At 22.4% G+C, this 22,420-nt stretch overlaps 2 protein-coding genes across 4 annotated transcripts; one reads left to right on the forward strand and one right to left on the reverse strand.

The window, feature by feature from the left end:
- The first annotated feature begins 189 nt into the window (after positions 1–189).
- LOC122501249 (ketohexokinase-like) lies at positions 190–9,215 on the forward strand. Of its 3 annotated transcripts, none has more exons than XM_043610576.1 (5): positions 190–440; positions 604–834; positions 911–1,238; positions 1,470–1,726; positions 8,500–9,215. In XM_043610576.1, exons 2-5 carry the CDS (start codon positions 611–613, stop codon positions 8,870–8,872), a joined length of 1,182 nt encoding a protein of 393 aa, XP_043466511.1. In that variant the 5' UTR covers positions 190–440; positions 604–610; the 3' UTR covers positions 8,873–9,215. The 3 variants fall into 3 exon arrangements, with proteins under 3 accessions (XP_043466511.1, XP_043466512.1, XP_043466513.1); XM_043610577.1 differs by having other exon boundaries at positions 191–440; positions 594–834; XM_043610578.1 differs by having other exon boundaries at positions 191–316.
- LOC122501251 (short-chain dehydrogenase/reductase family 16C member 6-like) lies at positions 8,949–21,224 on the reverse strand. Its single transcript, XM_043610579.1, has 8 exons — positions 21,069–21,224; positions 17,337–17,497; positions 15,219–15,373; positions 14,907–15,084; positions 14,065–14,194; positions 13,622–13,745; positions 12,803–12,928; positions 8,949–10,429 (listed from the first exon to the last, which is right to left on the reverse strand). The coding sequence occupies exons 2-8, from the start codon at positions 17,475–17,477 to the stop codon at positions 10,363–10,365; spliced, it is 921 nt and encodes a 306-aa protein (XP_043466514.1). The 5' UTR covers positions 17,478–17,497; positions 21,069–21,224; the 3' UTR covers positions 8,949–10,362.
- Positions 21,225–22,420: the final 1,196 nt, after the last annotated feature.

Genomic DNA, 22,420 nt, shown 5'->3' on the forward strand with positions numbered 1-22,420 from the left:
TTTTTTATACCAAAATAAAAAAATTGTCGTATTTAATAACTTTTTACCTTCGAAAGGAAAAATTCGTGTTGTTTTTTTACATGCCCAAAATACGATTTCAATTTCCCACCGAAATTTTAGGAAATTTTTTTTTCACTACTGCCAACTTTTAAAGACTAAATAGAGAAAATCTCTAGACGTAACTAGCGTTTAAGTGTAATCAATTTACAGGTTATGTCGGGAATTTTATAAATCATGTAAAATTCACAACATAGCATTGTAAAAACAGTTTTTTAATTAGTATTTACCTTTAAAGTTATTATATTTAAATAATAAGGTATTTATGAATGGTTTTTAATTTATGACGAATGGCTAAACGAGTGAACTGAAAAAATTATAACCTCAAAATTCGACGACTGGATTTTAAATTTTTTATCAAATATAAAATATATAATTTTAAGGTTTGTTAATTTTGTCACAATTTTTACACATAGAAATAGTTGTTTCTAAATATTATATGGTAGTGATTGAAATTGTTAATTTAATATCGAAATTAAGGAAATTAGTCCTGGTATTCGGAGTACAAGGACTACAATGGAATGTTAAAACAAAAGATTGTTTTAGGACAACAATGTCATCCTCATCGCCTCCTAACTCCAAGGAGGACAGTAATGATAATGAAGATATGCGATTTTTACAAGACATTATGGTTTTTACGGACTCGAGTGGTTCGAATTCAGTTTCTAGCAGCGAAAGTGAAGACGCTCATGGCCTAAAGGTCCTTTGTGTTGGCTTATGTCGCACTGATATTATTCAAGTTTGTAAAGGCTTTCCTAAAGAATGTTCCGAATTAGAGTGAGTTATTTCGGTACTTAATAATTAATTTAATTAAATTAAATTAAGTTTGGGAGTAAAATATAAATTTTTTCAGGTGTGTTGATATAAGATGGGAAAGGGGAGGTAATGCATCGAATACGTGCACAGTTCTTGCTCAATTCGATACTCCAGTTGAATTTCTAGGTACTCTTTCTAATCAACAACCCGGGCTAAAAAGTCTAATACAAGATATGGATGAACATAAAATTCGCCACGATCATTGTCCCTTTAAACCAAACACAACATGTCCCACATCCTCAATTGTAATAAATTCAAACAATTTAACTCGTACAAGATGGAATTATAATCCTGATCTACCTGAATTAACTGCCTCTGAATTCAAAGCACTTCGTTTAGAAGATTACAGTTGGATCCATTTTGAAGTAATTCATGAATTTTATTTTATTTCTAACAATTAACAACACATCATTCATCATATTTATTATCATTAACTATAATATTAAATTACTAATTTTTATTATCATTAACTATAATATTAAATTACTAATTTTTATTATAAATTATAAAAAAATAATTAAAGAAAGTAAAACTCTGTAGAAATTTAAAAAAAAAAATGAGGAAAAATGTTGAAATTTATGTATTTAATGTTACAGGGACGAAATGTTGACAATGTTCTAGAAATGATGCAAATAGTTCACAAACGAAACGTATTGATAAGGTCCAAAGGATTTAGAACACCATATTATCCGATTGTCATTAGTCTCGAATTAAATAAAAATCGTGAAGGAATATTTAAATTGCTTCCATATGTGGATGTAATATTTGTTGGAGAGAATTTCATGACACCGGATCAATCGAAAAATATGACCAAAACGTTGGAGTATGTTTGTCAAGCTCATCAAAAACCAGGGTAAATATATTTGGTACAAAACTTGATTTTCGGTTGCCATAGGTCTAAGAAGTCAGGGATTTTTATTAGAAATTTTGGAAAAGAATTAAATTTTTAGAATTCATAAAAAAATTCCAAATTTTTGTGTCTTCTTTGTTTGCCTCATAAACTATGAAATTACCACGAATTCTTATACAAAACCTTAAATTTTCTCTATTTCTCACAACAATTTCCTTTTAAATAACTTCATTCTTGAAGAACTATCATAAAATTATTTCTTAGAAATTATTTAATGAATAATTTTACTTAAACATTTCAAAATTAATTGAATTTTAACAGAGTTAGGATTACAATTTTTATAAATGAATGAACTTCAAAAGATTTTAATTTGAAATTATATAAAATTTCAATTCAAATTTTTCTAAAATTAGTTAATTTTTTCAATATTTATTTAACTAATTATTAAAAATAATGGATTTACAGAAGAATTTTAGGTAAAAACACTAAATAAATTGAATTTTGGAAAAATTACAAATGATTGCAGAAATTCAATTATTTTTAAAAGTAGGTAATAAAATTCTTCTCAAAAATTCAATTATGTTCAAACATACATTATAATAATCGTAAGTTTCCTTTCCGTTAACAAATTATCTGCATTCATTTGTTTGTTTTGAAAATTAAATTTTGTGGGTTAAGTATTGGCATTTTTTATATATTTTTTAATGTTAAACTTTTTAATGTGGAGAATACTTTACTTATTAAATTGTCTCGACTCTTTGGTAAAAAATCTAAAATTATCGAAAATTCGAAAAAATTCATAAATCCCATTTTCTTAAAATTCAACATTTTTTCTTCTCTTTTATGGGATTTAGCTTCATTATTTTTGTGCTTTTGGAAAAAACTTTACTTATTAAATTGTCTCGACTCTTTGGTAAAAAATCTAGAATTATCAAAAATTATCAAAAATTCAAAAATCCGAATTTCTTAAAATTCAACATTTTTTCCTCTCTTTTATGGGATTTAGTTTTATTATTTTTGTGCTATTGGAAAATACTCTATTTATTTAAAAGTCTCGACTCTTTGGTAAAAAATCTAAAATTATCAAAAATTCGAAAAAATTCAAAAATCCGATTTTCTTAAAATTCAACATTTTTTCATCTCTTTTATGGGATTTAGCTTCATTATTTTTGTGCTTTTGGAAAATACTTTACTTATTAAATTGTCTCGACTCTTTGGTAAAAAATCTAAAATTATCGAAAATTATCAAAAATTCAAAAATCCGAATTTCTTAAAATTCAACATTTTTTCTTTTTTTTTATGGGGTTTAGTTTTATTATTTTTGTGCTTTTGGAAAATACTTTACTTATTAAATTGTCTCGACTCTTTGGTAAAAAATCTAAAATTATCAAAATTCGAAAAAATTCATAAATCCCATTTTCTTAAAATTCACCATTTTTTCTTCTCTTTTATGGGATTTAGCTTCATTATTTTTGTGCTTTTGGAAAATACTTTACTTATTAAATTGTCTCGACTCTTTGGTAAAAAATCTAAAATTATCAAAAATTCGAAAAAATTCAAAAATCCGATTTCCTTAAAATTCAACATTTTTTCTTCTCTTTTATGGAATTTAGCTTCATTATTTTTGTGCTTTTGGAAAATACTTTACTTATTAAATTGTCTCGACTCTTTGGTAAAAAATCTAAAATTATCAAAATTCGAAAAAATTCATAAATCCCATTTTCTTAAAATTCACCATTTTTTCTTCTCTTTTATGGGATTTAGCTTCATTATTTTTGTGCTTTTGGAAAATACTTTACTTATTAAATTGTCTCGACTCTTTGGTAAAAAATCTAAAATTATCAAAAATTCGAAAAAATTCAAAAATCCGATTTCCTTAAAATTCAACATTTTTTCTTCTCTTTTATGGAATTTAGCTTCATTATTTTTGTGCTTTTGGAAAATACTTTACTTATTAAATTGTCTCGACTCTTTGGTAAAAAATCTAAAATTATCAAAAATTCGAAAAAATTCATAAATCCCATTTTCTTAAAATTCAACATTTTTTCCTCTCTTTTATGGGATTTAGTTTTATTATTTTTGTGCTCTTGGAAAATACTCTATTTATTTAAAAGTCTCGACTCTTTGGTAAAAAATCTAAAATTATAAAAAATTCGAAAAAATTCAAAAATCCGATATTCTTAAAATTCAACATTTCTTCTTCTCTTTTATGGGATTTAGCTTCATTATTTTTGTGCTTTTGGAAAATACTTTACTTATTAAATTGTCGCGAATCTTTGGTAAAAAATCTAAAATTATCGAAAATTATCAAAAATTCAAAAATCCGAATTTCTTAAAATTCAACATTTTTTCTTCTCTTTTATGGAATTTAGCTTCATTATTTTTGTGCTTTTGGAAAATACTTTACTTATTAAATTGTCTCGACTCTTTGGTAAAAAATCTAAAATTATCAAAATTCGAAAAAATTCATAAATCCCATTTTCTTAAAATTCACCATTTTTTCTTCTCTTTTATGGGATTTAGCTTCATTATTTTTGTGCTTTTGGAAAATACTTTACTTATTAAATTGTCTCGACTCTTTGGTAAAAAATCTAAAATTATCAAAAATTCGAAAAAATTCATAAATCCCATTTTCTTAAAATTCACCATTTTTTCTTCTCTTTTATGGGATTTAGCTTCATTATTTTTGTGCTTTTGGAAAATACTTTACTTATTAAATTGTCTCGACTCTTTGGTAAAAAATCTAAAATTATCAAAAATTCGAAAAAATTCAAAAATCCGATTTCCTTAAAATTCAACATTTTTTCTTCTCTTTTATGGAATTTAGCTTCATTATTTTTGTGCTTTTGGAAAATACTTTACTTATTAAATTGTCTCGACTCTTTGGTAAAAAATCTAAAATTATCAAAATTCGAAAAAATTCATAAATCCCATTTTCTTAAAATTCACCATTTTTTCTTCTCTTTTATGGGATTTAGCTTCATTATTTTTGTGCTTTTGGAAAATACTTTACTTATTAAATTGTCTCGACTCTTTGGTAAAAAATCTAAAATTATCAAAAATTCGAAAAAATTCAAAAATCCGATTTCCTTAAAATTCAACATTTTTTCTTCTCTTTTATGGAATTTAGCTTCATTATTTTTGTGCTTTTGGAAAATACTTTACTTATTAAATTGTCTCGACTCTTTGGTAAAAAATCTAAAATTATCAAAAATTCGAAAAAATTCATAAATCCCATTTTCTTAAAATTCAACATTTTTTCCTCTCTTTTATGGGATTTAGTTTTATTATTTTTGTGCTCTTGGAAAATACTCTATTTATTTAAAAGTCTCGACTCTTTGGTAAAAAATCTAAAATTATAAAAAATTCGAAAAAATTCAAAAATCCGATATTCTTAAAATTCAACATTTCTTCTTCTCTTTTATGGGATTTAGCTTCATTATTTTTGTGCTTTTGGAAAATACTTTACTTATTAAATTGTCGCGAATCTTTGGTAAAAAATCTAAAATTATCGAAAATTATCAAAAATTCAAAAATCCGAATTTCTTAAAATTCAACATTTTTTCTTCTCTTTTATGGAATTTAGCTTCATTATTTTTGTGCTTTTGGAAAATACTTTACTTATTAAATTGTCTCGACTCTTTGGTAAAAAATCTAAAATTATCAAAAATTCGAAAAAATTCAAAAATCCGATTTCCTTAAAATTCAACATTTTCTCTTCTCTTTTATGGGATTGAGCTTCATTATTTTTGTGCTTTTGGAAAATACTTTACTTATTAAATTGTTTCGACTCTTTGGTAAAAAATCTAAAATTATCAAAAAATCAAAAATCCGATTTTCTTAAAATTCAACATTTTTTCTTCTCTTTTATGGGATTTAGCTTCATTATTTTTGTGCTTTTGGAAAATACTTTACTTATTAAATTGTCTCGACTCTTTGGTAAAAAATCTAAAATTATCAAAAATTCGAAAATATTCAAAAATCCGATTTTCTTAAAATTCAACATTTTCTCTTCTCTTTTATGGGATTTAGCTTCATTATTTTTGTGCTTTTGAAGAATACTTTACTTATTAAATTGTCTCGACTCTTTGGTAAAAAATCTAAAATTATCAAAAATTATCAAAAATTCAAAAATCCGAATTTCTTAAAATTCAACATTTTTTCGTCTCTTTTATGGAATTTAGCTTTATTATTTTTGTGCTTTTGGAAAATACTTTACTTATTAAATTGTCTCGACTCTTTGGTAAAAAATCTAAAATTATCAAAAATTCGAAAAAATTCAAGAATCCGATTTCCTTAAAATTCAACATTTTCTCTTCTCCTTTATGGAATTTAGCTTCATTATTTTTGTGCTTTTGGAAAATACTTTACTTATTAAATTGTCTCGACTCTTTGGTAAAAAATCAAAAATATTTTTAAAAATTATCAAAAATCCGAAAAATCGAATTTCTTAAAATTCAACATTTTTTCTTCTCTTTTATGCCATTTAGCTTTATTATTATTTAAATTTTTATTCAAGAGAAAAAATGGAAAACTGAAAAAATTAGAAACTTTAAAAAATTCCAGGCCTTTTCCATGATTTCCCTGATTTCCAGAAGCCTTTTAAAAATTCCATACCATTTCCATAATTTCCAGATTCTGTAGGAACCCTGCTTTTGTCTGATTTTCTTCTAAATTATCGAATTCAGTGATTTCTGGGGTGAATTTGGTTAAGTTTTAAAATGCTTAATTTCTATTTGAATTCGTTTTTTTTTAATTTAGAAAATCTGATGTTAATTTAATTATTTTTTCGTTATGCACGGCAAAAAATATTTAGCTGGATGAACTACAGATTTCACTTTAGTAGCGAAATTTTTCAGTGCTTCAATTAATACTTTCGTTATTCTAGAGAAACTTATCGCTATTTCAAGTAAAACTTTTTTCAGTGTGTAATAATTATTATTTCTTTAAAAAGTATTTAATTTAAAATGGCTTTATAAAATAAGCAGTGCAAAAGATGACCCAGATATACTAATTGTAATTGTTCTACCCATAGTTTAAGTCTAGTAATGTAAATTCTATTTAAATTGAGACCATTGAGTGACATTATTTGAATTTTAGTTAGTTAAATCTCTTTGTTAGGTTATAATAATTATTTCTTTAAAATTTTTTAAATTGTTTAAAATAAGCAGCCCCATACAACATTCCCGCGCGGATTGTTTGGCTAGTTTAAAATAATTCTCGTTAATTTTAATAAAATTTTTGAAAAAATTTCAATTTTCTTTGTAAAGAATAAAATTTTTCTCAGAAATTCAATTATTTTCAAAAAAATTTTTTAAATTCTCGTCATAATTTCAATTTTTTTAATAAATAATAAAATTCTTTTTCGAAATTCAATTATTTTCAAATATTTAAAAAAATTCTCGTCAAACTTTCAAGTATCTGTATAAATAATAAGATTCTTCTCCAAAATTAAATTATTTTCAAAAGTATTAATAAGATTTTTGACAAAATTTCCATTATCTTTGTAAATTATAAAATTCTTCTACAAAATTGAATTATTTTACAAATTTTTTAAAAATTCTCTTCAAAATTTCAATTATCTTTATAAATAAGAAAATTCTTCTTCAAAATTCAATTATTTTCAAAAATTTTAATAAGATTCTTGGCAAAATTTCAATTATCTTCGGTAAATAATAAAATTCTTCTCCAAAATTCAATTATTCTCAAAAATGTTAATAAAATTCTTAAAATTATAATAAAATTTTCAAAAATGTTAAAAAATTCTTGTCAAAATTTCAATCATCTTTATAAATAAAATGCTTCTTCGAAATTCAATTATTTTCCAAAATTTTAATAAAATTCTTAAAATTACAATAAAATTTTTATAAATTTTAAAAAATTCTCGTCAAAATTTCAATTATTAATATAAATAATAAAATTTTTCTTCAAAATTCAATTATTCTCAAAAATTTTAATAAAATTCTTAAAATTACAATAAAAAATTAAAAAAATTCTTGTCAAAATTTCAATTATTTTTATAAATAATAAAATTCTTCTCCGAAATTCAATTATACACTCAAAAATTCTAGGCAAACATTTCATTATTTTCATGTAAATAATAAAAATTTCACGGGAATTCAATTATTTACAATTTTTTCTATAAATTTCTTCGCAATAATTTAATTATTTTCATAAATAATAAATTTTTTTGCAGGAATTCAATTATTTTCATAAATAGTCATTGGTATTTTTGAATAATTTTGCAATTAAGGAAATTCGTAAATAAATGTAATAGAACATTTTTTTTTAGCATTTAATAACTTTTAGAGTGAATCAGAATGTTATTTAGGGTCAGGGAAAAAGTGAAAATGTCTGGAAATCAGGGAAAAGTCAGGGAAAAACAAAATTAAATTTTTGTTGCAACCCTGCAATTCTAAAAAATTCAATTTTCTAATAAAAAAAGAGCTTAAAGATTTACAAAGATGGAAATTTTACCTGAAAAGAAATTCGTTTTTTAAAAACGTTGTATTCGTTGCCACAAATTATAAAATTATAAAAATTATAATTCATGTGAATTAGAATTTAGATTTTGTAGTTTTAAATTTTAATTATATGGAAATAGTGAACAATTCTGTCTGAAAATCAGAGAAAAGTCAAGGAAATACAAAAGTAAATTTTTATTGTAACCTTGTAGTAGATGTGAGCAAAGCTTGCATACATATATTAAATAATGTGAATTGTTTTTTTAATTTAATCAATCATTTTTATAATAATTTTTTCTTTTTTCTCTTTAGGGTAATAATTGTATGTTCACGTGACGAACGCGGAGCATTAGGCCGCGCTCCAAATGGAGAATTTACTCAATGTCCAGCACAACAATCCACAAAAATTGTGGACATCTACGGCACAAGTGATACATTTAATGCAGCGATGATTTATTTTCTAAATCAGGAAAATATAAGCAGTAGAAATGGTTGGCGGCCAATAAGTATGGTACCAGTTGATTTCGATAAAGAAAGTCCACTCGAATTTATCTGTCCTGACATATTGTATCAAGCACTTGTTTTTGCATGTCGTGCGTCAGGTGCTAAAATGGGTTTCAAAGGTTTCGCCCCATTAAGAAACGTTTACAAGGGTCTTACAGTTCATCAAGAAATAAAGTTGTGATAATTTTCCAACCCCGAGGTTATAAGGTAAAAGAACCTTTTTTTTAAAGAAGAGAGAATGAGAAACGAAAGAATGCTTATTTTTATTTTATTATATTTCACTTTGTTTTTTTTGACAAGTTTACGAAGATTATTTTATAACCTCGGAGAATTGTGTATTAGTAAAAAAAAAAATGATAATTGCAAAGTACTGATGAGATCATAGATCAAGAGAGATCAAAGAATGATGATAGTATTAATGACACATAGGTGATTCAGTTTCTTTTTTTTAATAATATTTACCTTAAAGACTTTAACAAAGTTCAATGATTGTTCATTGATAGTTTGCAATTATTTACAATGCATTTTTGATATTGATATATAAACATTTATAGTCCGCTAACTAAGTCAATGCCTTTATTGAACAACGTTCATAGCTTTTTATTTAATTTTGGATACAACGCTTTTTTTTTAATAATAATCACGTAGATTACAATATATATTTTTTTACGATAACTCTCGCGCCTTCGTTTAAAATGATTTCCGAGCGAGTAAACTAAAGTGATTTTATATTCGCTTTTGAAGTCGAATCTGTTATTTATAATATATAATAATTCGACTTAAATTAAGTCATCGATCGAATATAAAATGACTATTTTGTACAAATGAAATCTTCACGTCTCTATATGAATACTATGTATTCCAATTTTAAGCAGGCTGAAAAAGAAACGTTGTCCAAAAGTCGTTTCTTTTAATATTTCGAAAACACAAAAAAACAATGAATTAGAAATGTAAAAATAATTTTTTTTCTTACAAAATAAGTATATAGACTTTTTTTTTTATTCTCAATTTTCGAATACCTACGAATTTTTTTAAATAGATAACAAAATATTTATATGCGACACTTTAGATTCATTTTTTCGTAAATATTTTATAGTCGAAGACTAAATAAATACTCTTTCAATGATTTGAAAAAAAATTCTTTGATTTATTATACACTTAAATTATTTATCATTAACATGATCATTCGTCCTTCATTTAAATTTCCACTATTCGTGATATAAAATTATTGTTATAAAATTTATATGATTAAAGGCACAAACTCCTGGTGGCATTAAATTTTAAATTAATAATAAAAATATTGCACATAGTTTTTATGTAAATTTTTTTAAAAAGATGAAAAAATGGCATTAACTTTCAAGCTTATTAAAGTATAAAACTTTCGTAATGAACACTCATGCAGTCATTCGTTTCCTTTACTGAAGATTATTGAGGAAAAATATTTTTACACGGTATGAAAAATGTTTTGTTTTTGTAATATTATGCAGTGTGAGTAATTTTTGTTGAAATTTAAATCGAAATGATTTTAGTATTCTAATATCGACATTAATCCTTGTTTTTAATTAATCTTCAACGCTTATGAAGAAACACATTATGTACAAGTAGACAACATTCAAGAGTAAATTATCTTTGATTAGAGACTATTTGTCAAAAATTATTAATATTATTCTATCAGTCTACTTCAAGGCCACTGTCGACAAAATCCATTATTTGAAATGCCGCCTTATAAGGTAAACACCTAGAAAAGAAAATTTATTTTTAAGTTTTTTTTTTGTGGTTGCATTTTTCAAAAATAGTTGGAAAAAAGGAATTTTTTTTAAAGTCGAAAAATACAAAATCAGGTTTGCCACGAAAATTTTATTTTATTTTTCCCTGATTTCCAGACAAAATTTTGACTTTCTCCCTGACCCTGAAGAATATATCGATTCACTCCAAAAATTATTAGATACTCAAAGAAATGTTCTATTACATTTATATTTACGAATTTCTTTAAGTGTAAAATTATTCGACAACATCAATAACTTCTTTTTTTAAATAAATACTTAATCATTATTATTTTTCTGTAGGAATTAAGGATTTCAAATCAAAACCTTCTGAAATTAAATAACTTATAAAAAATTATTATAAAACATAAAGAATCGATTTCTTCACGTTTTATAATAAAATTTAAAATAACAGAGTGATAAAATCATTATTTTATATTATAAGAATATTGCAACTATAAATTTAAATTTTCAAAGATTTTAATTTTCGAACCCTTTTTAAAATTTACTTATTTATAAAAATTCACGATATAATGCTTTTAATATTAAATTATAATTTAAAATTTTAAGTGAAATTCATTTTTAATCAATTTTTATTAGAAAATTTTTCGAGAATTCAATTACATTTAAATAAAAAGATAAATAATGTATTATATAATTGAATATTTCTTAAAATTGAATTTTTTTTAAAAGAAATTTATAAAAAATTCTAAAAATAATTGAATTCTTTCGGCGAATTTTAAAAAAAATTATAAAGAATAAATGCAATTTTCTATCAGTTTATGAAAAATTGTACATAAAAAATAATTGAAACTCTGCTATAAATATTGTTATTTATAAAAGAAATTTAATTCTTGCAACGAATTTTATTAAAAAAATTTTTAAAGAATTGAATAATTCCTTGTGAAGAATATTTTATTTGTGAAAATAATTGAATTCCGGAGAAAAATATTATTATTTATGATATTAATTAATTTCTTGTGAAGAATTTTATTCCAAATTTTTTAAATAATTGAATTTCTCAGAACTTTTTATAACATTTTGAAAATAATTAAATTCCATCGACAAAATTTTATTAAAAAATTGAAAATAATTGAAATCTGACGAAGAATTTTATTAAATTTTTTTTTAAATAATTGAATTCTTCTAAAAAGTTTTATTTTTGAAAAAAAATTGAATTCTTAGGAAGAATTTAATTAAAATTTCTTAAATAATTGAATTGAAGAATTTTATTTTTTAAGAAAATAATTCAATTGTTTCGAAGATTTTTACAAACATTTTTGTCAGTAAAATTGTAATTCCTATAAGGAATGTTATATTTTACGAAAATAATTGTATTCTATATTCAATTTTATTATCATTTTTTAAATTTATAAAGCATTTTATCTCAAAATTTTTGAAATAATTGAATTCTCGAGAAAAATTTTATTATTTATGAAAATAATTGATTTCTTACGAAGAATTTTATTCAAATTTTTTTCAAATAATTGAATTCTTAAGAAGAATTGTATTGAAAATAATTGAATTGAATAGGAAAATTTTACTAAAATTGCAATATTATTAACTAAATCTTGTAACGAATTTCGTCAACATTTTTTTAAATAATAGAATTTTTAAAAGAATTTTATTTAAATTTTGCGAAATAATTGAATTTCTCAGAACTATTTTTTTCTATTCTTTGAATATATTTGAATTTTTTCGATAAACTTCATTAAAGAATTAAAAATAATTGAATTAGTGCGAAGAAATTTATAAAAAATTTGAAAGTAATTGAATTCTTTTGAAAAATTTTATTAAAATAGTAGATATTAAAAATAATTGAAATGAGGAAAATTTTTGAAAATAATTGAAATTTTGACGAGAATGTTTATAAATTTTTGAAAATAATTGAATTTCTGTAATCAGTTGTTCTTAAAATTTCTATTTAAATTCATTAAAAATTAAAATGTTTTAAAACTTCATATTGAAGCCTTTGAAGTTTATCTATTTATGCAGATTTTAAACGCAACTCTTTTGAAAATTTTTAAGTAAAATTATTCATTAAATAATTTTTGAGTAATAATTTTATGATAGTTCTTGAAGAATTAAGTTATTTAAAAAGAAATTATTGTCAGAAACAGAAAAAATTGAAAGTTTTGTATTAAAATTCTTGTCAATTTTGTAGTTTGTAAGGCAAACAAAAAAGACACCAAGATTCAGAATTTTCTTATAAATTTTAAAACTTAAATTTTTTCCAGCACTTTTAATAAAAATCCCTGACTTTTCCCTAAATTCCCTGACTTGTGGCAACCCTGATAATATCCGAGGCCTATTGAAAAAATGAAAAAACTAATAAAATGTTTACAAACCTAACAATAGTATTAATTGAAAACCAATAATTAGGAATAGTCAATTCCAAATCGTTTCTTCTTTGTGCACTTATTATTTGATCAGCAGCCTCCTTCGGCTGAACCAACGCCAAAAGATTGGGGAACCTAAAAACGAAGAAAAAAATTTGTATTTAAAAACAAATATTCCATAAAATTAAAAAATATTTCTTATCAAGTGAGATAATTTGCCCACCTTTGATCCAAGATTCTAGTCTGCTTGTAAATAAATGTCATTCATGAATGTTAATGTTTTACTTATTTTTTTTAAAGCACATTATAGATAATCAGTAATCAAGAAAGAACCAAAAAAATGTGTTCCATTTTCATTTCGATTATAAAAGAAAAAAAATACTTTCAAAAAATTCTTCTTGTCACAAATTATTAACAGAAATTCATTATTTCTTATCAATTTTTTTTTTATTTTCATTAAGTTTTTTTTAATATCGGTAAAGTTCACAAAGTTTATGATCGACGATTAAAAGAAAAACAAATTTTTCCTGACAGAAATAATAAAATTTTTTATTCAAAAATATTTCTTTGGAAATTGATAAAAAAATTACGAAATATTTTTTATACAAAAAAAAGGTCGTATAAATTTAAAATTTTAATTTATACGAAATTTTTGAGTAGAACAATATTTTTTCTACTTAATCGTTACTTATAAACGTTATAAACTTTACCAACGATTTTTTTAAATTAAGAATTAAATTCTTCAGAGTAAAAAAACTAAAAAGTGTAGGTAAATTTGAAAAAGAAACTTTAAACTGGAGAAAAAATTTGTTTAGATTGAATAATCACCTCATTCTTGGTTTCTTGCAAAGACCAGTGTCCACCATGTAAGGATAAATGGTTGTGAATTTGATATTTGATATTTTATTGGGACTAGCTTGACGTATTTCCTCACTCAACGACTCCATGATTCCTGAAAATTGAAAATTTGATAAAAATTCGTTACTTATAGAATTTAAATAAAAATTTGTTATTTTACAGAATACACAAATTAGTTAATACACAATTTGAGTTTTAAAGTTTTTGAAAAAAATGAAAAATGAAACTATACGCAAAATTTAATCAGTGATTGATAATTGCCTTATTATATATGGCAAATGTCAGAGTTAATTACAATATCAAAGATAGATGTTTAATTAAAAGTAAATTCAAATATAAAAAGCAAAAAAAAAAAAAAATTGTTTAGTATCAGAAGATTAATAGACGGAAAGGAATCGAGTCTTTTTTTTTACCTCTTACTGCGAATTTCGTTGCGCAATATGGCACAAGATTAGGAAGACCAACTATTCCTGCCATTGATGATAAAGCCACAACGTGACCATGATTTTTTTCTATCATACTCGGCAAAAAGGCTTGCAGCATCTGATAAAAGATTCATTTGAATTTTATTCAAGTTTCTCAACATTTCTCGTCACTTTATATCTTTAAATCAATTATGGTAAAATATACAATCGATTTTCAAAAAAAAAAAAAAATTGTAAATCTTGAATTAAGAAAAAAGAAAACAAAGCTGAAAAAAACAATTTCCATTTGAAATGAAAAAAACTTTTTGTTTTTAGTACTTATTAATTTTAATTTATTAAATTATTTTAATTAAAATTCAATTTTCAATTTAAATTATTTTAAACTAAATTAAAAGAAATTAAATAATTTAAAACTTCAGCACGTTTTTAATTTAATTTTTAAATTTCAGTTTTTATTAATTTCCCCGATATTTTGAACGTTCAAATGAACGAATATTTTTTCTACTTAAAAATATTTTCTATAAAATATTTAGGTTTTTAATATTTAAGAACTTGAATATTTTTTATTTAAAAATTTCTAGAATAATATTAAAAGCAAAATAAATTTAATTTTTAGAGAAAGGAATTTATTTTCTAAATAGACAAGAAAATATTTTCTAACAAAATTCTAATTTTAACGAAATATGAAAAAAATCCTCGTTCATTTTTGAAAGGAAATTATACTGAATTGATTTTACTGAAATACTGATTATACTGAAATTATGTTAAAATGAAATTCTTGAGTCTTGCGACGTAAAATAATTGACAGAAAGCGAAAAAGGAAAATTTACCCAAAAATGAGCCATTAGATTGACATCGACAGTTTTTCTGATTTCTTCCTGAGTATTTGTGAGGAATGAATGACAGGGCATAATTCCTGCATTGTTTATAAGAATTGTCACATTACCAACTTCTTCTTTCACTTTTTCGGCAGTCTTTAAAACTTCATCTCTGTTCGATACGTCGCATCTGTAAATTCGTATAGAGAGAAATTAATTTTAATTATAATTTCTAAATTAAATTTTTAATTTCTTTAATTTTTCTTAAATTATACTGAAAATATACTGGAAATTTTTACAAGAAATTTTTATAACAATACGTACTTGTAAGCGTATGCTCTTGCAGCTCCTTGTTTTTTAATTTCACTTGTTGTTTCTTCATTTCCTTGTTCATTAATGTCCCAACAAACAACAGTTGCTCCTAAACTCGCATATCTCAGTGCCAATTCTCTTCCGATTCCATGACCGGCTCCAGTTACCTGTTTTTACAATAAAATAAAAATTTAAAAATCATAATTTTAAATTAAATTTGAATGAAAATTTACATTGAAAATTATTATTTTTGTAAAAAAATTAACATCCTATTAATTAACGATTTAATGATCAATAATTTCTGAACGTTGAAATGGACATTTTTTACTTGTTTATTTAATTTCTATTTTCCTTCTTTTATTTCCTGTTTTTTCCTTTTTTGTAGTCGATTTTTATTTAAATTATTATTTCGAAAATATTTTTAACGGAAAAATGTGTCATTCGATTGCAATAAAAAACAAATCGAAATTAAAGAGAAGAGAATAGAAATTAATAATTAAAAAATAGAGAATTGAAAATTATTGTTTCTATCACAAAAAATTAAAATATTAATTGACGATTTAATGATCAATAATTTCTGAACTTTCAAATGAACAACTTATTTTACCGATATGAATATTTTTCAAAAATTATTGACTGCAATAAAAAGCAAAAACGAAATTAAATAGGAAAGAAAGTTTATAATTCATTTTTATTGGCACAATATTATTGTAATAAAATTTTAATTCCTGGAAAAGAAATAAATAAACGTTCAAATGAACTATTTTTAAACTTTTACGAGAATTTAACTATCTTCAAAAAGTTTTAATTATAATTTTTCAAAAGACTAATTTTTTTTCATATTTTCTAAATCATATTATTTAAAATTTTAATAATTTTTTTTGTTAAATAAATATTTAAATACTTATTCTTATTTATTTTTCTACAGAAATTAAAATTTTTAATAATTTCATTGTAAAATGTTTTTTTGAAATTTAACTATTTCTAACAATTACAACCGCAATTCTTTACAAATTCAATCATTTTTTGGGGGAATTTTAAAATAAAATCATTTAAAATTTTAATAATTTTTTTTAGGAAAGTAATAAGTTAATAATTTTTTAAAATAAATATTCAAATAATTTTACAGTTTCACATAACAAATTAATATTTTCAAAGATTTCAATTTAAAAATCATTTGAAATTTAATTATTTTTAAGAATTTCTACTAAAACGCTTCTAACAATTAATTATTACCTAAAATTGTGAGTTTGAAAATTAAAATTCATTTTTAAATTATTTTTTTTTTAGAATTTAACTACAAGAATTCAATTATTTAAATACAAAAATAAATAATTGATTATTTCTTAAAACTAAATTTTTGAAAATAATTAAATTTTATCAAAGAATTTTAAGAAAATTTGCATTTTTCGAGAAATTTAGTTAAAATTGTGTTAAAAATAATTGAAATTCTTTAGAAGAATCTTGTTATTTTTGAATTCTTGGGCTGAATTTTATTATTTATGAAAATAATTTAATTCTTATAAACAAATTCCACTAAAAATTTATTAAAACAATTAATTTCTTTCAAATAATTTTCATGAAAATTTGATTTTAAATAATTGAATTTCTATGAAAATTTTATTATTTACGATATTAATTGAATTTTTGCGAAGAATTGTAGTAATAAAGAATTAGTTGATATTGAAAATAATTGAATTTCACCGAAGATTTCGATTATTTTTCAAACAAAAATGGAATTGTTGTAAACAAATTTTATAAAAAAGTTTGAAAATAAATAGAATCGTTTCAAAGAATCGTAAAAAAGTAGTAAATAGTAGAATTTAGTAGATGAGTGCGAAGCCTGCATTAATTTCGATCGAAAGACGTCAATTTTTTTTTAATTTTCAATTTAAGAAAATAGAGTAAAAATTTTAAAAATTGAAAAAGAAATTTTTAAAATAATTTAAAAATTAAAAAAATTTTTTAAAATTAAAAAATAAAAAAATTTATGAAGATAAATGAAAGAAAATTTTCAGAATAGTTGTACGTTTGCATATCGCATATGAATAAAATTATGCAAGTTGAGGTCAATGATATCAGTTACATCCCCTTCATTCTATAATCATTCTATAGATGTTGAATCCATACCAGAACGATTTCTCCTGCGACGCTTTTTTCTTCCACGGGTATGAAGAATCGATAAATACTTTCAAAAAGATAAAAAATTATCTTTATGATTAACATTAAAACATCTGCTACAATTAAAACCCCTCCATATGCATTCACCATGTCTTGTTGTCAGGTTTCACCTGTAAAGAAAAAAAAAATTACTCTTTAAAATTTTTGAGAAATGTGATTAGTTTATTTTTTATAGAAAACATTTATTTTCTTCTACTATAGCAAAGATTTACAGCGAATCGAAAATAAATCTGAACTACTCTCATTGAATGCGAAACGGCGTAATTTTAAATCACACACGGTCAAAAAAAAAAAAAGAAATATAAAAATAGAATCGCAGTTTATATTCATTACAGAAATAACCTTGATTCATGATTTGTTGATAAATTGCGAGTATCTTTCTTTTATTTTTATTACTTTTTTTTAGAAAAGTGTAAAATTTTCTCTCGAAAAAATTGATCAATTTTATTATGGAGATTTTTAATTATTTCCCGTTGGAAGAAAAAGCATTTTTTTAATATTTGAAATATTTTGAATTGAATTTGTCAGTATTCGCTGTTTGGAATTAGGTCTTTGAAAATTGACAAAATAAAAAAAATAGAAATTAGTAAAATTAAATTAGTAGGAGTAATAAAATTAGTTGAATAGTAAAATAGAAATTCAATGAAACTGGAAATTTTGAATTAACAATTTTTTCTTTGTCGTAAATAGTGATTAAATTTTCTCACAATAATGCAGAAGATAAGATAAATTATTATTATCGCATTAATGCTGCCGTTTGTAAGCTAAATTTATGAAAAATTTTTGAAATTACAAAAAAATATAAATCCCACGCATTGGTCGCTAGCACTGTTTGTAATTTTTCTCTAAATACATTTTTTCACTTTACGAATTTTTTTTAATTACAGATTCCTACCAAATTTATCATAATTTTATTCTGAGGGCAACGAACTAAGAAAATTAATTCTTTACAGATTTTTTTTACACAGTAAAAGCAATTTAAAAATGTTAAATTAATTTTCAGAAATTTTTTTTAATTTTACACAAAAAAAGTAAATGAGAATTTTTGTATATAAAAATTGTATAAAAAATCGTTTTTTTTTTTGAAGAAATTTATTTAGAAAAATAACATGCCCTTGATATTCAGATGAATTATTTGCTATATGTGCCCAGACTGAATGATATGACACTGAAAGTGAATGGCATTTAACAAGGCTACTATCTAATGCAATTGATACTTTATTATATTTATATATATGCATAATTTAAATTAATTACTTCAATTCATCTTTTCATTGCACTCTATATATTGTTTGCAACCAGAGAAAATGTTCTATTTAAACCAAATTCAATTTATTTGAAGCAAGCAATTTTTATTTGAGGCAAATTAAATTTATTTGATGCAAATAATTTTTATTTGAAGCAAACAATTTTTATTTGTACCAAATAATTTTTTTTTTGAACCAAATTCAATTTATTTAAAGCAAACAATTTTTATTTGAACCAAATTCAGTTTATTTGAAGCAAACAATTTTTTTTAAGCATATTAAATTTATTTGAAACAAACAATTCTTATTTGGACCAAATAAAATTTATTTTGATAAAAATTAAAAGTTTAGTAGACTCTGAGTCAAATATATTTTTAATTTAACACAATTATAATTATAATATTAAAATTATTGAATTTGATAAATAATTTCCCATTTTTATTTATTATGAAAAATTTTTTATTTTGTAGGCAATTTTAATTTTTATGGTTTTGTTGTTTTCAAAAAATGTTGATTAACAATAATGTTAAGAATAAAAATTCTAGACTAGGCACTGAAAAATAATTTATTTAAAATAAAAAATAATTTGAAATAATAAAAAAAACAATTTAAAATAAACAAATAATTTAAATAAAAAATTTTCTTTGTCTGTTATCAAATAAATATTGACATCATTCAAATAATTTTCATTCAAATTAAATAAATTATATTTGAACCAAAAATTTTAGTATTTGAAGTCAATACCATTTAAACTGACTTAAATAAAAATTATTTTACACAAATTAATATTTATTTTATAATAGACAAGTAATAGTTTATTTGAATACAAAATTAAAAATTAAAAATTTTTTGTTAAGCGCAAAAAGGAAATTATTAGAAATCGTAATTATGTATCAAATTCAATAATTTAAATTACAAGTGAAATAAAAAGTAAAGTAAAAAAAAATAAATAAATAATGCAAAAGAAAATGTAAATGTGCTAAAAAATGTAAAAATTAAATTTAATTACAAATTTTTATTTGGAAAAAATTTTTCTTTTGGAACAAAGAAACATTTTGGACCAAAATAAACTTCTTACTTGCACCAAATATAATTTATTGGTAACAAATAAATTTCTACTAGATTTATTGGACAAATATATATATATATATATATTATATATATATATGTGGTCCTTTGAGTTTTTCCCAAAATTAAAAATAGATTAACTCGCATCTGGAATGTTGCATAACATTAATATCTGCGCTACTATTTCGAGTTGAATTACACATCCCACGCATCCTACTTCTAGTTGTATGCATTATGTGCTTTAGTCTCTAATAATTAAATTATGCCGTGACTTAAACATGTAATTATTCTACTTTTATTGTTTTATTATTTTCCAGTTTTTGTTTTTATGCAACATTTCGTTATTTTTATCCTCATATACTTTGTTATTGTGACCTTATAATATTTATTTTCTATTAAATAAAAACTAAATTTTAATTCTGTTTAAACTGAAACAAAAACTAAATTTCAGTTAAAATTGAAACAAAAACTAAATTTCATTTTAAATTGAAACAAAAATTAAATATTTTTCAAATTTAGTGCAAAAGTGAAAATTCTGGTTGGAATTATTGTTTTCAAATTAAACTTTTATACATAGTTGCATTAATTATTTTTCGCTATAGTTTAACTGGTTAAAGCAACAAATTGTGACAACTTAGTGCTAGTGATAAGATTATTGTGAAAAAAATAAATATTTCTAAAGAATGATAGTAAAGTATTAGTAGAAAATTCGCTAAGTTTATAACTTTTGAATTAATAATTAGAAATTTTGTTTGTCATTTCAAAAAATTGATTTCAATTCTATTTTTAGATTGTTTATGTTAACAATTTAATGAACAAATAGAATATGTCCCATAAATTGTAAAAATAAAAAATCGGAAATAGAAAATATTTTTTCTATTTTTTTTCCCTTTGTAACTTTTTAGAAAAGAATCGAAATATCGAGATTAAATGTAAAAAGAACTTTTGCCGGCAAATTGGCGCGAGACGAACTTGATTTTCAAACGAAAATTCAACAATTTCATTTTTCTTTCAAAAATACTGAATGAAAGGGCAAACAATTTTTTTCCTAATTGTGAAAAAGAATAATAAGAAAATAGAAATTTTCCCACAAATTTGATTCACAATTCATAAAAATTCCTAATAAGATATTAAACAAAAGTTATAATTTCTATAGAAATTGTTCACTCTTCATTCAATGAAAGTGAATGGGGAACAAGTTTCCGAGACGACTTTTACTTGAAACTTGTACCGACTTTTCGATATTCATTTCTTTTTCCCCCTTTTTTTTCATTATAACTATTTTTTTTTTTTGCACTGCAAAAAAAGAAAAATACTTAAATGACGAATTTTGTAATTTTTCAATAAATTAATGAGATAAACTAACCTTTTCACAGTTATGAGGAAAAAATCAAAAATGTTTGCAAAATTTTCTTTGAATGATGCACTATTATTGACTTTTAAATATATCGCTAAATATTAAGATCCTTCGTTGCCCACGATCAAAACGCAACTAAAGTCCCTGTGTCTCTCTCGTTGTATGCGGCAAGAAGTCGATCTTTGTAATTGTATCACTGATACTAACTCATACAAGGATACCTGTTCTTTTGCAGCTATAAATTGATTATAACCACCATAAATGCATATATTCACATCGGATCTTCCAAATGCTAGAAACTTGTCCATTTTTTTATTATCAAATTTCCAAGATGGTAAATAATATCGAAAATAAATTCGATATTTTGATGAAAGATTAAATAACAAAACTTTGTTAAGTTTCCACTTTTTGCAGTGTTTTTCCATTCTTTTTTGCATTTTTTATCGGAAAAAAATTTTACTTTATAGTAAAGTTCATACGAAAATGGAAATTAAGTTCGAAAAATGTCGAGATATGTTTTTTGATAAAAATATTATCAAAAATTGCAACCTGTAACAAAAATCAAAAAAAGTAAAAAATTAAATAGGATTTAGAATTTCATAAAATATATTTTAATACGTATAAAGAAATATTATTAAATTATAGAATCTGAATTTCAAAAATAAATAAATTTCCTTCTTGAGTCTTAGAAACTTTTAAGACAAAAAAATAATTAGTGATTTTACACTAATTACTAATAAATATTTATTGATTATTCTAATTTGTTCCCTTTTTTTAATTTTCTAATTACATAATTAAAATTTTTATTTATGTTTCTTTAATTTCTTTTCGAATATTCAATTATTATAATCGTTTAAGTCACAACTTTTATGATTAACGATTGAAAAGGAAAAAAATGTTTCACTAGGAAAACAGAAGTTTTTTTTACAATTTTTTTTTATTAAATTATTCATCGAGAAAGTACATATAAAGTAATTTAAAATAAAAATGTACGAAAATATTAACAGAAATATTATTTTTTCTTCTAAATTATTGATCATAAACATTGTGAATTTCACCAACACGTAAAAAATCAAAAACAACAATTGAAAGACAAAGAAAATAAACAGTTTCAAAAAATCGAATTTTTTGAATAAAATTTCAACGATGATTAATTTTAATTTTTAAGATTAAAAAATCAGAGACAAAAATTGAAAGTAAAAAAAACCAAAAAAAAGAAAGAAATAAAGTAAATTTAAATAAAATTTCAAAAATAATTGATTATGATTTTTAGAGTAAAAAATGTTTATGATTAACGATTGAAAGAGAAATAAAATATTTTCCACAAGGAAAACAGCGTAATTTTTTGTTTATAAATTTTT

The sequence above is a fragment of the Leptopilina heterotoma genome, unplaced genomic scaffold (genome assembly GCF_015476425.1).
Source record: "Leptopilina heterotoma isolate Lh14 unplaced genomic scaffold, ASM1547642v1 Lhet_206, whole genome shotgun sequence".
NCBI lineage: Eukaryota > Metazoa > Arthropoda > Insecta > Hymenoptera > Figitidae > Leptopilina > Leptopilina heterotoma.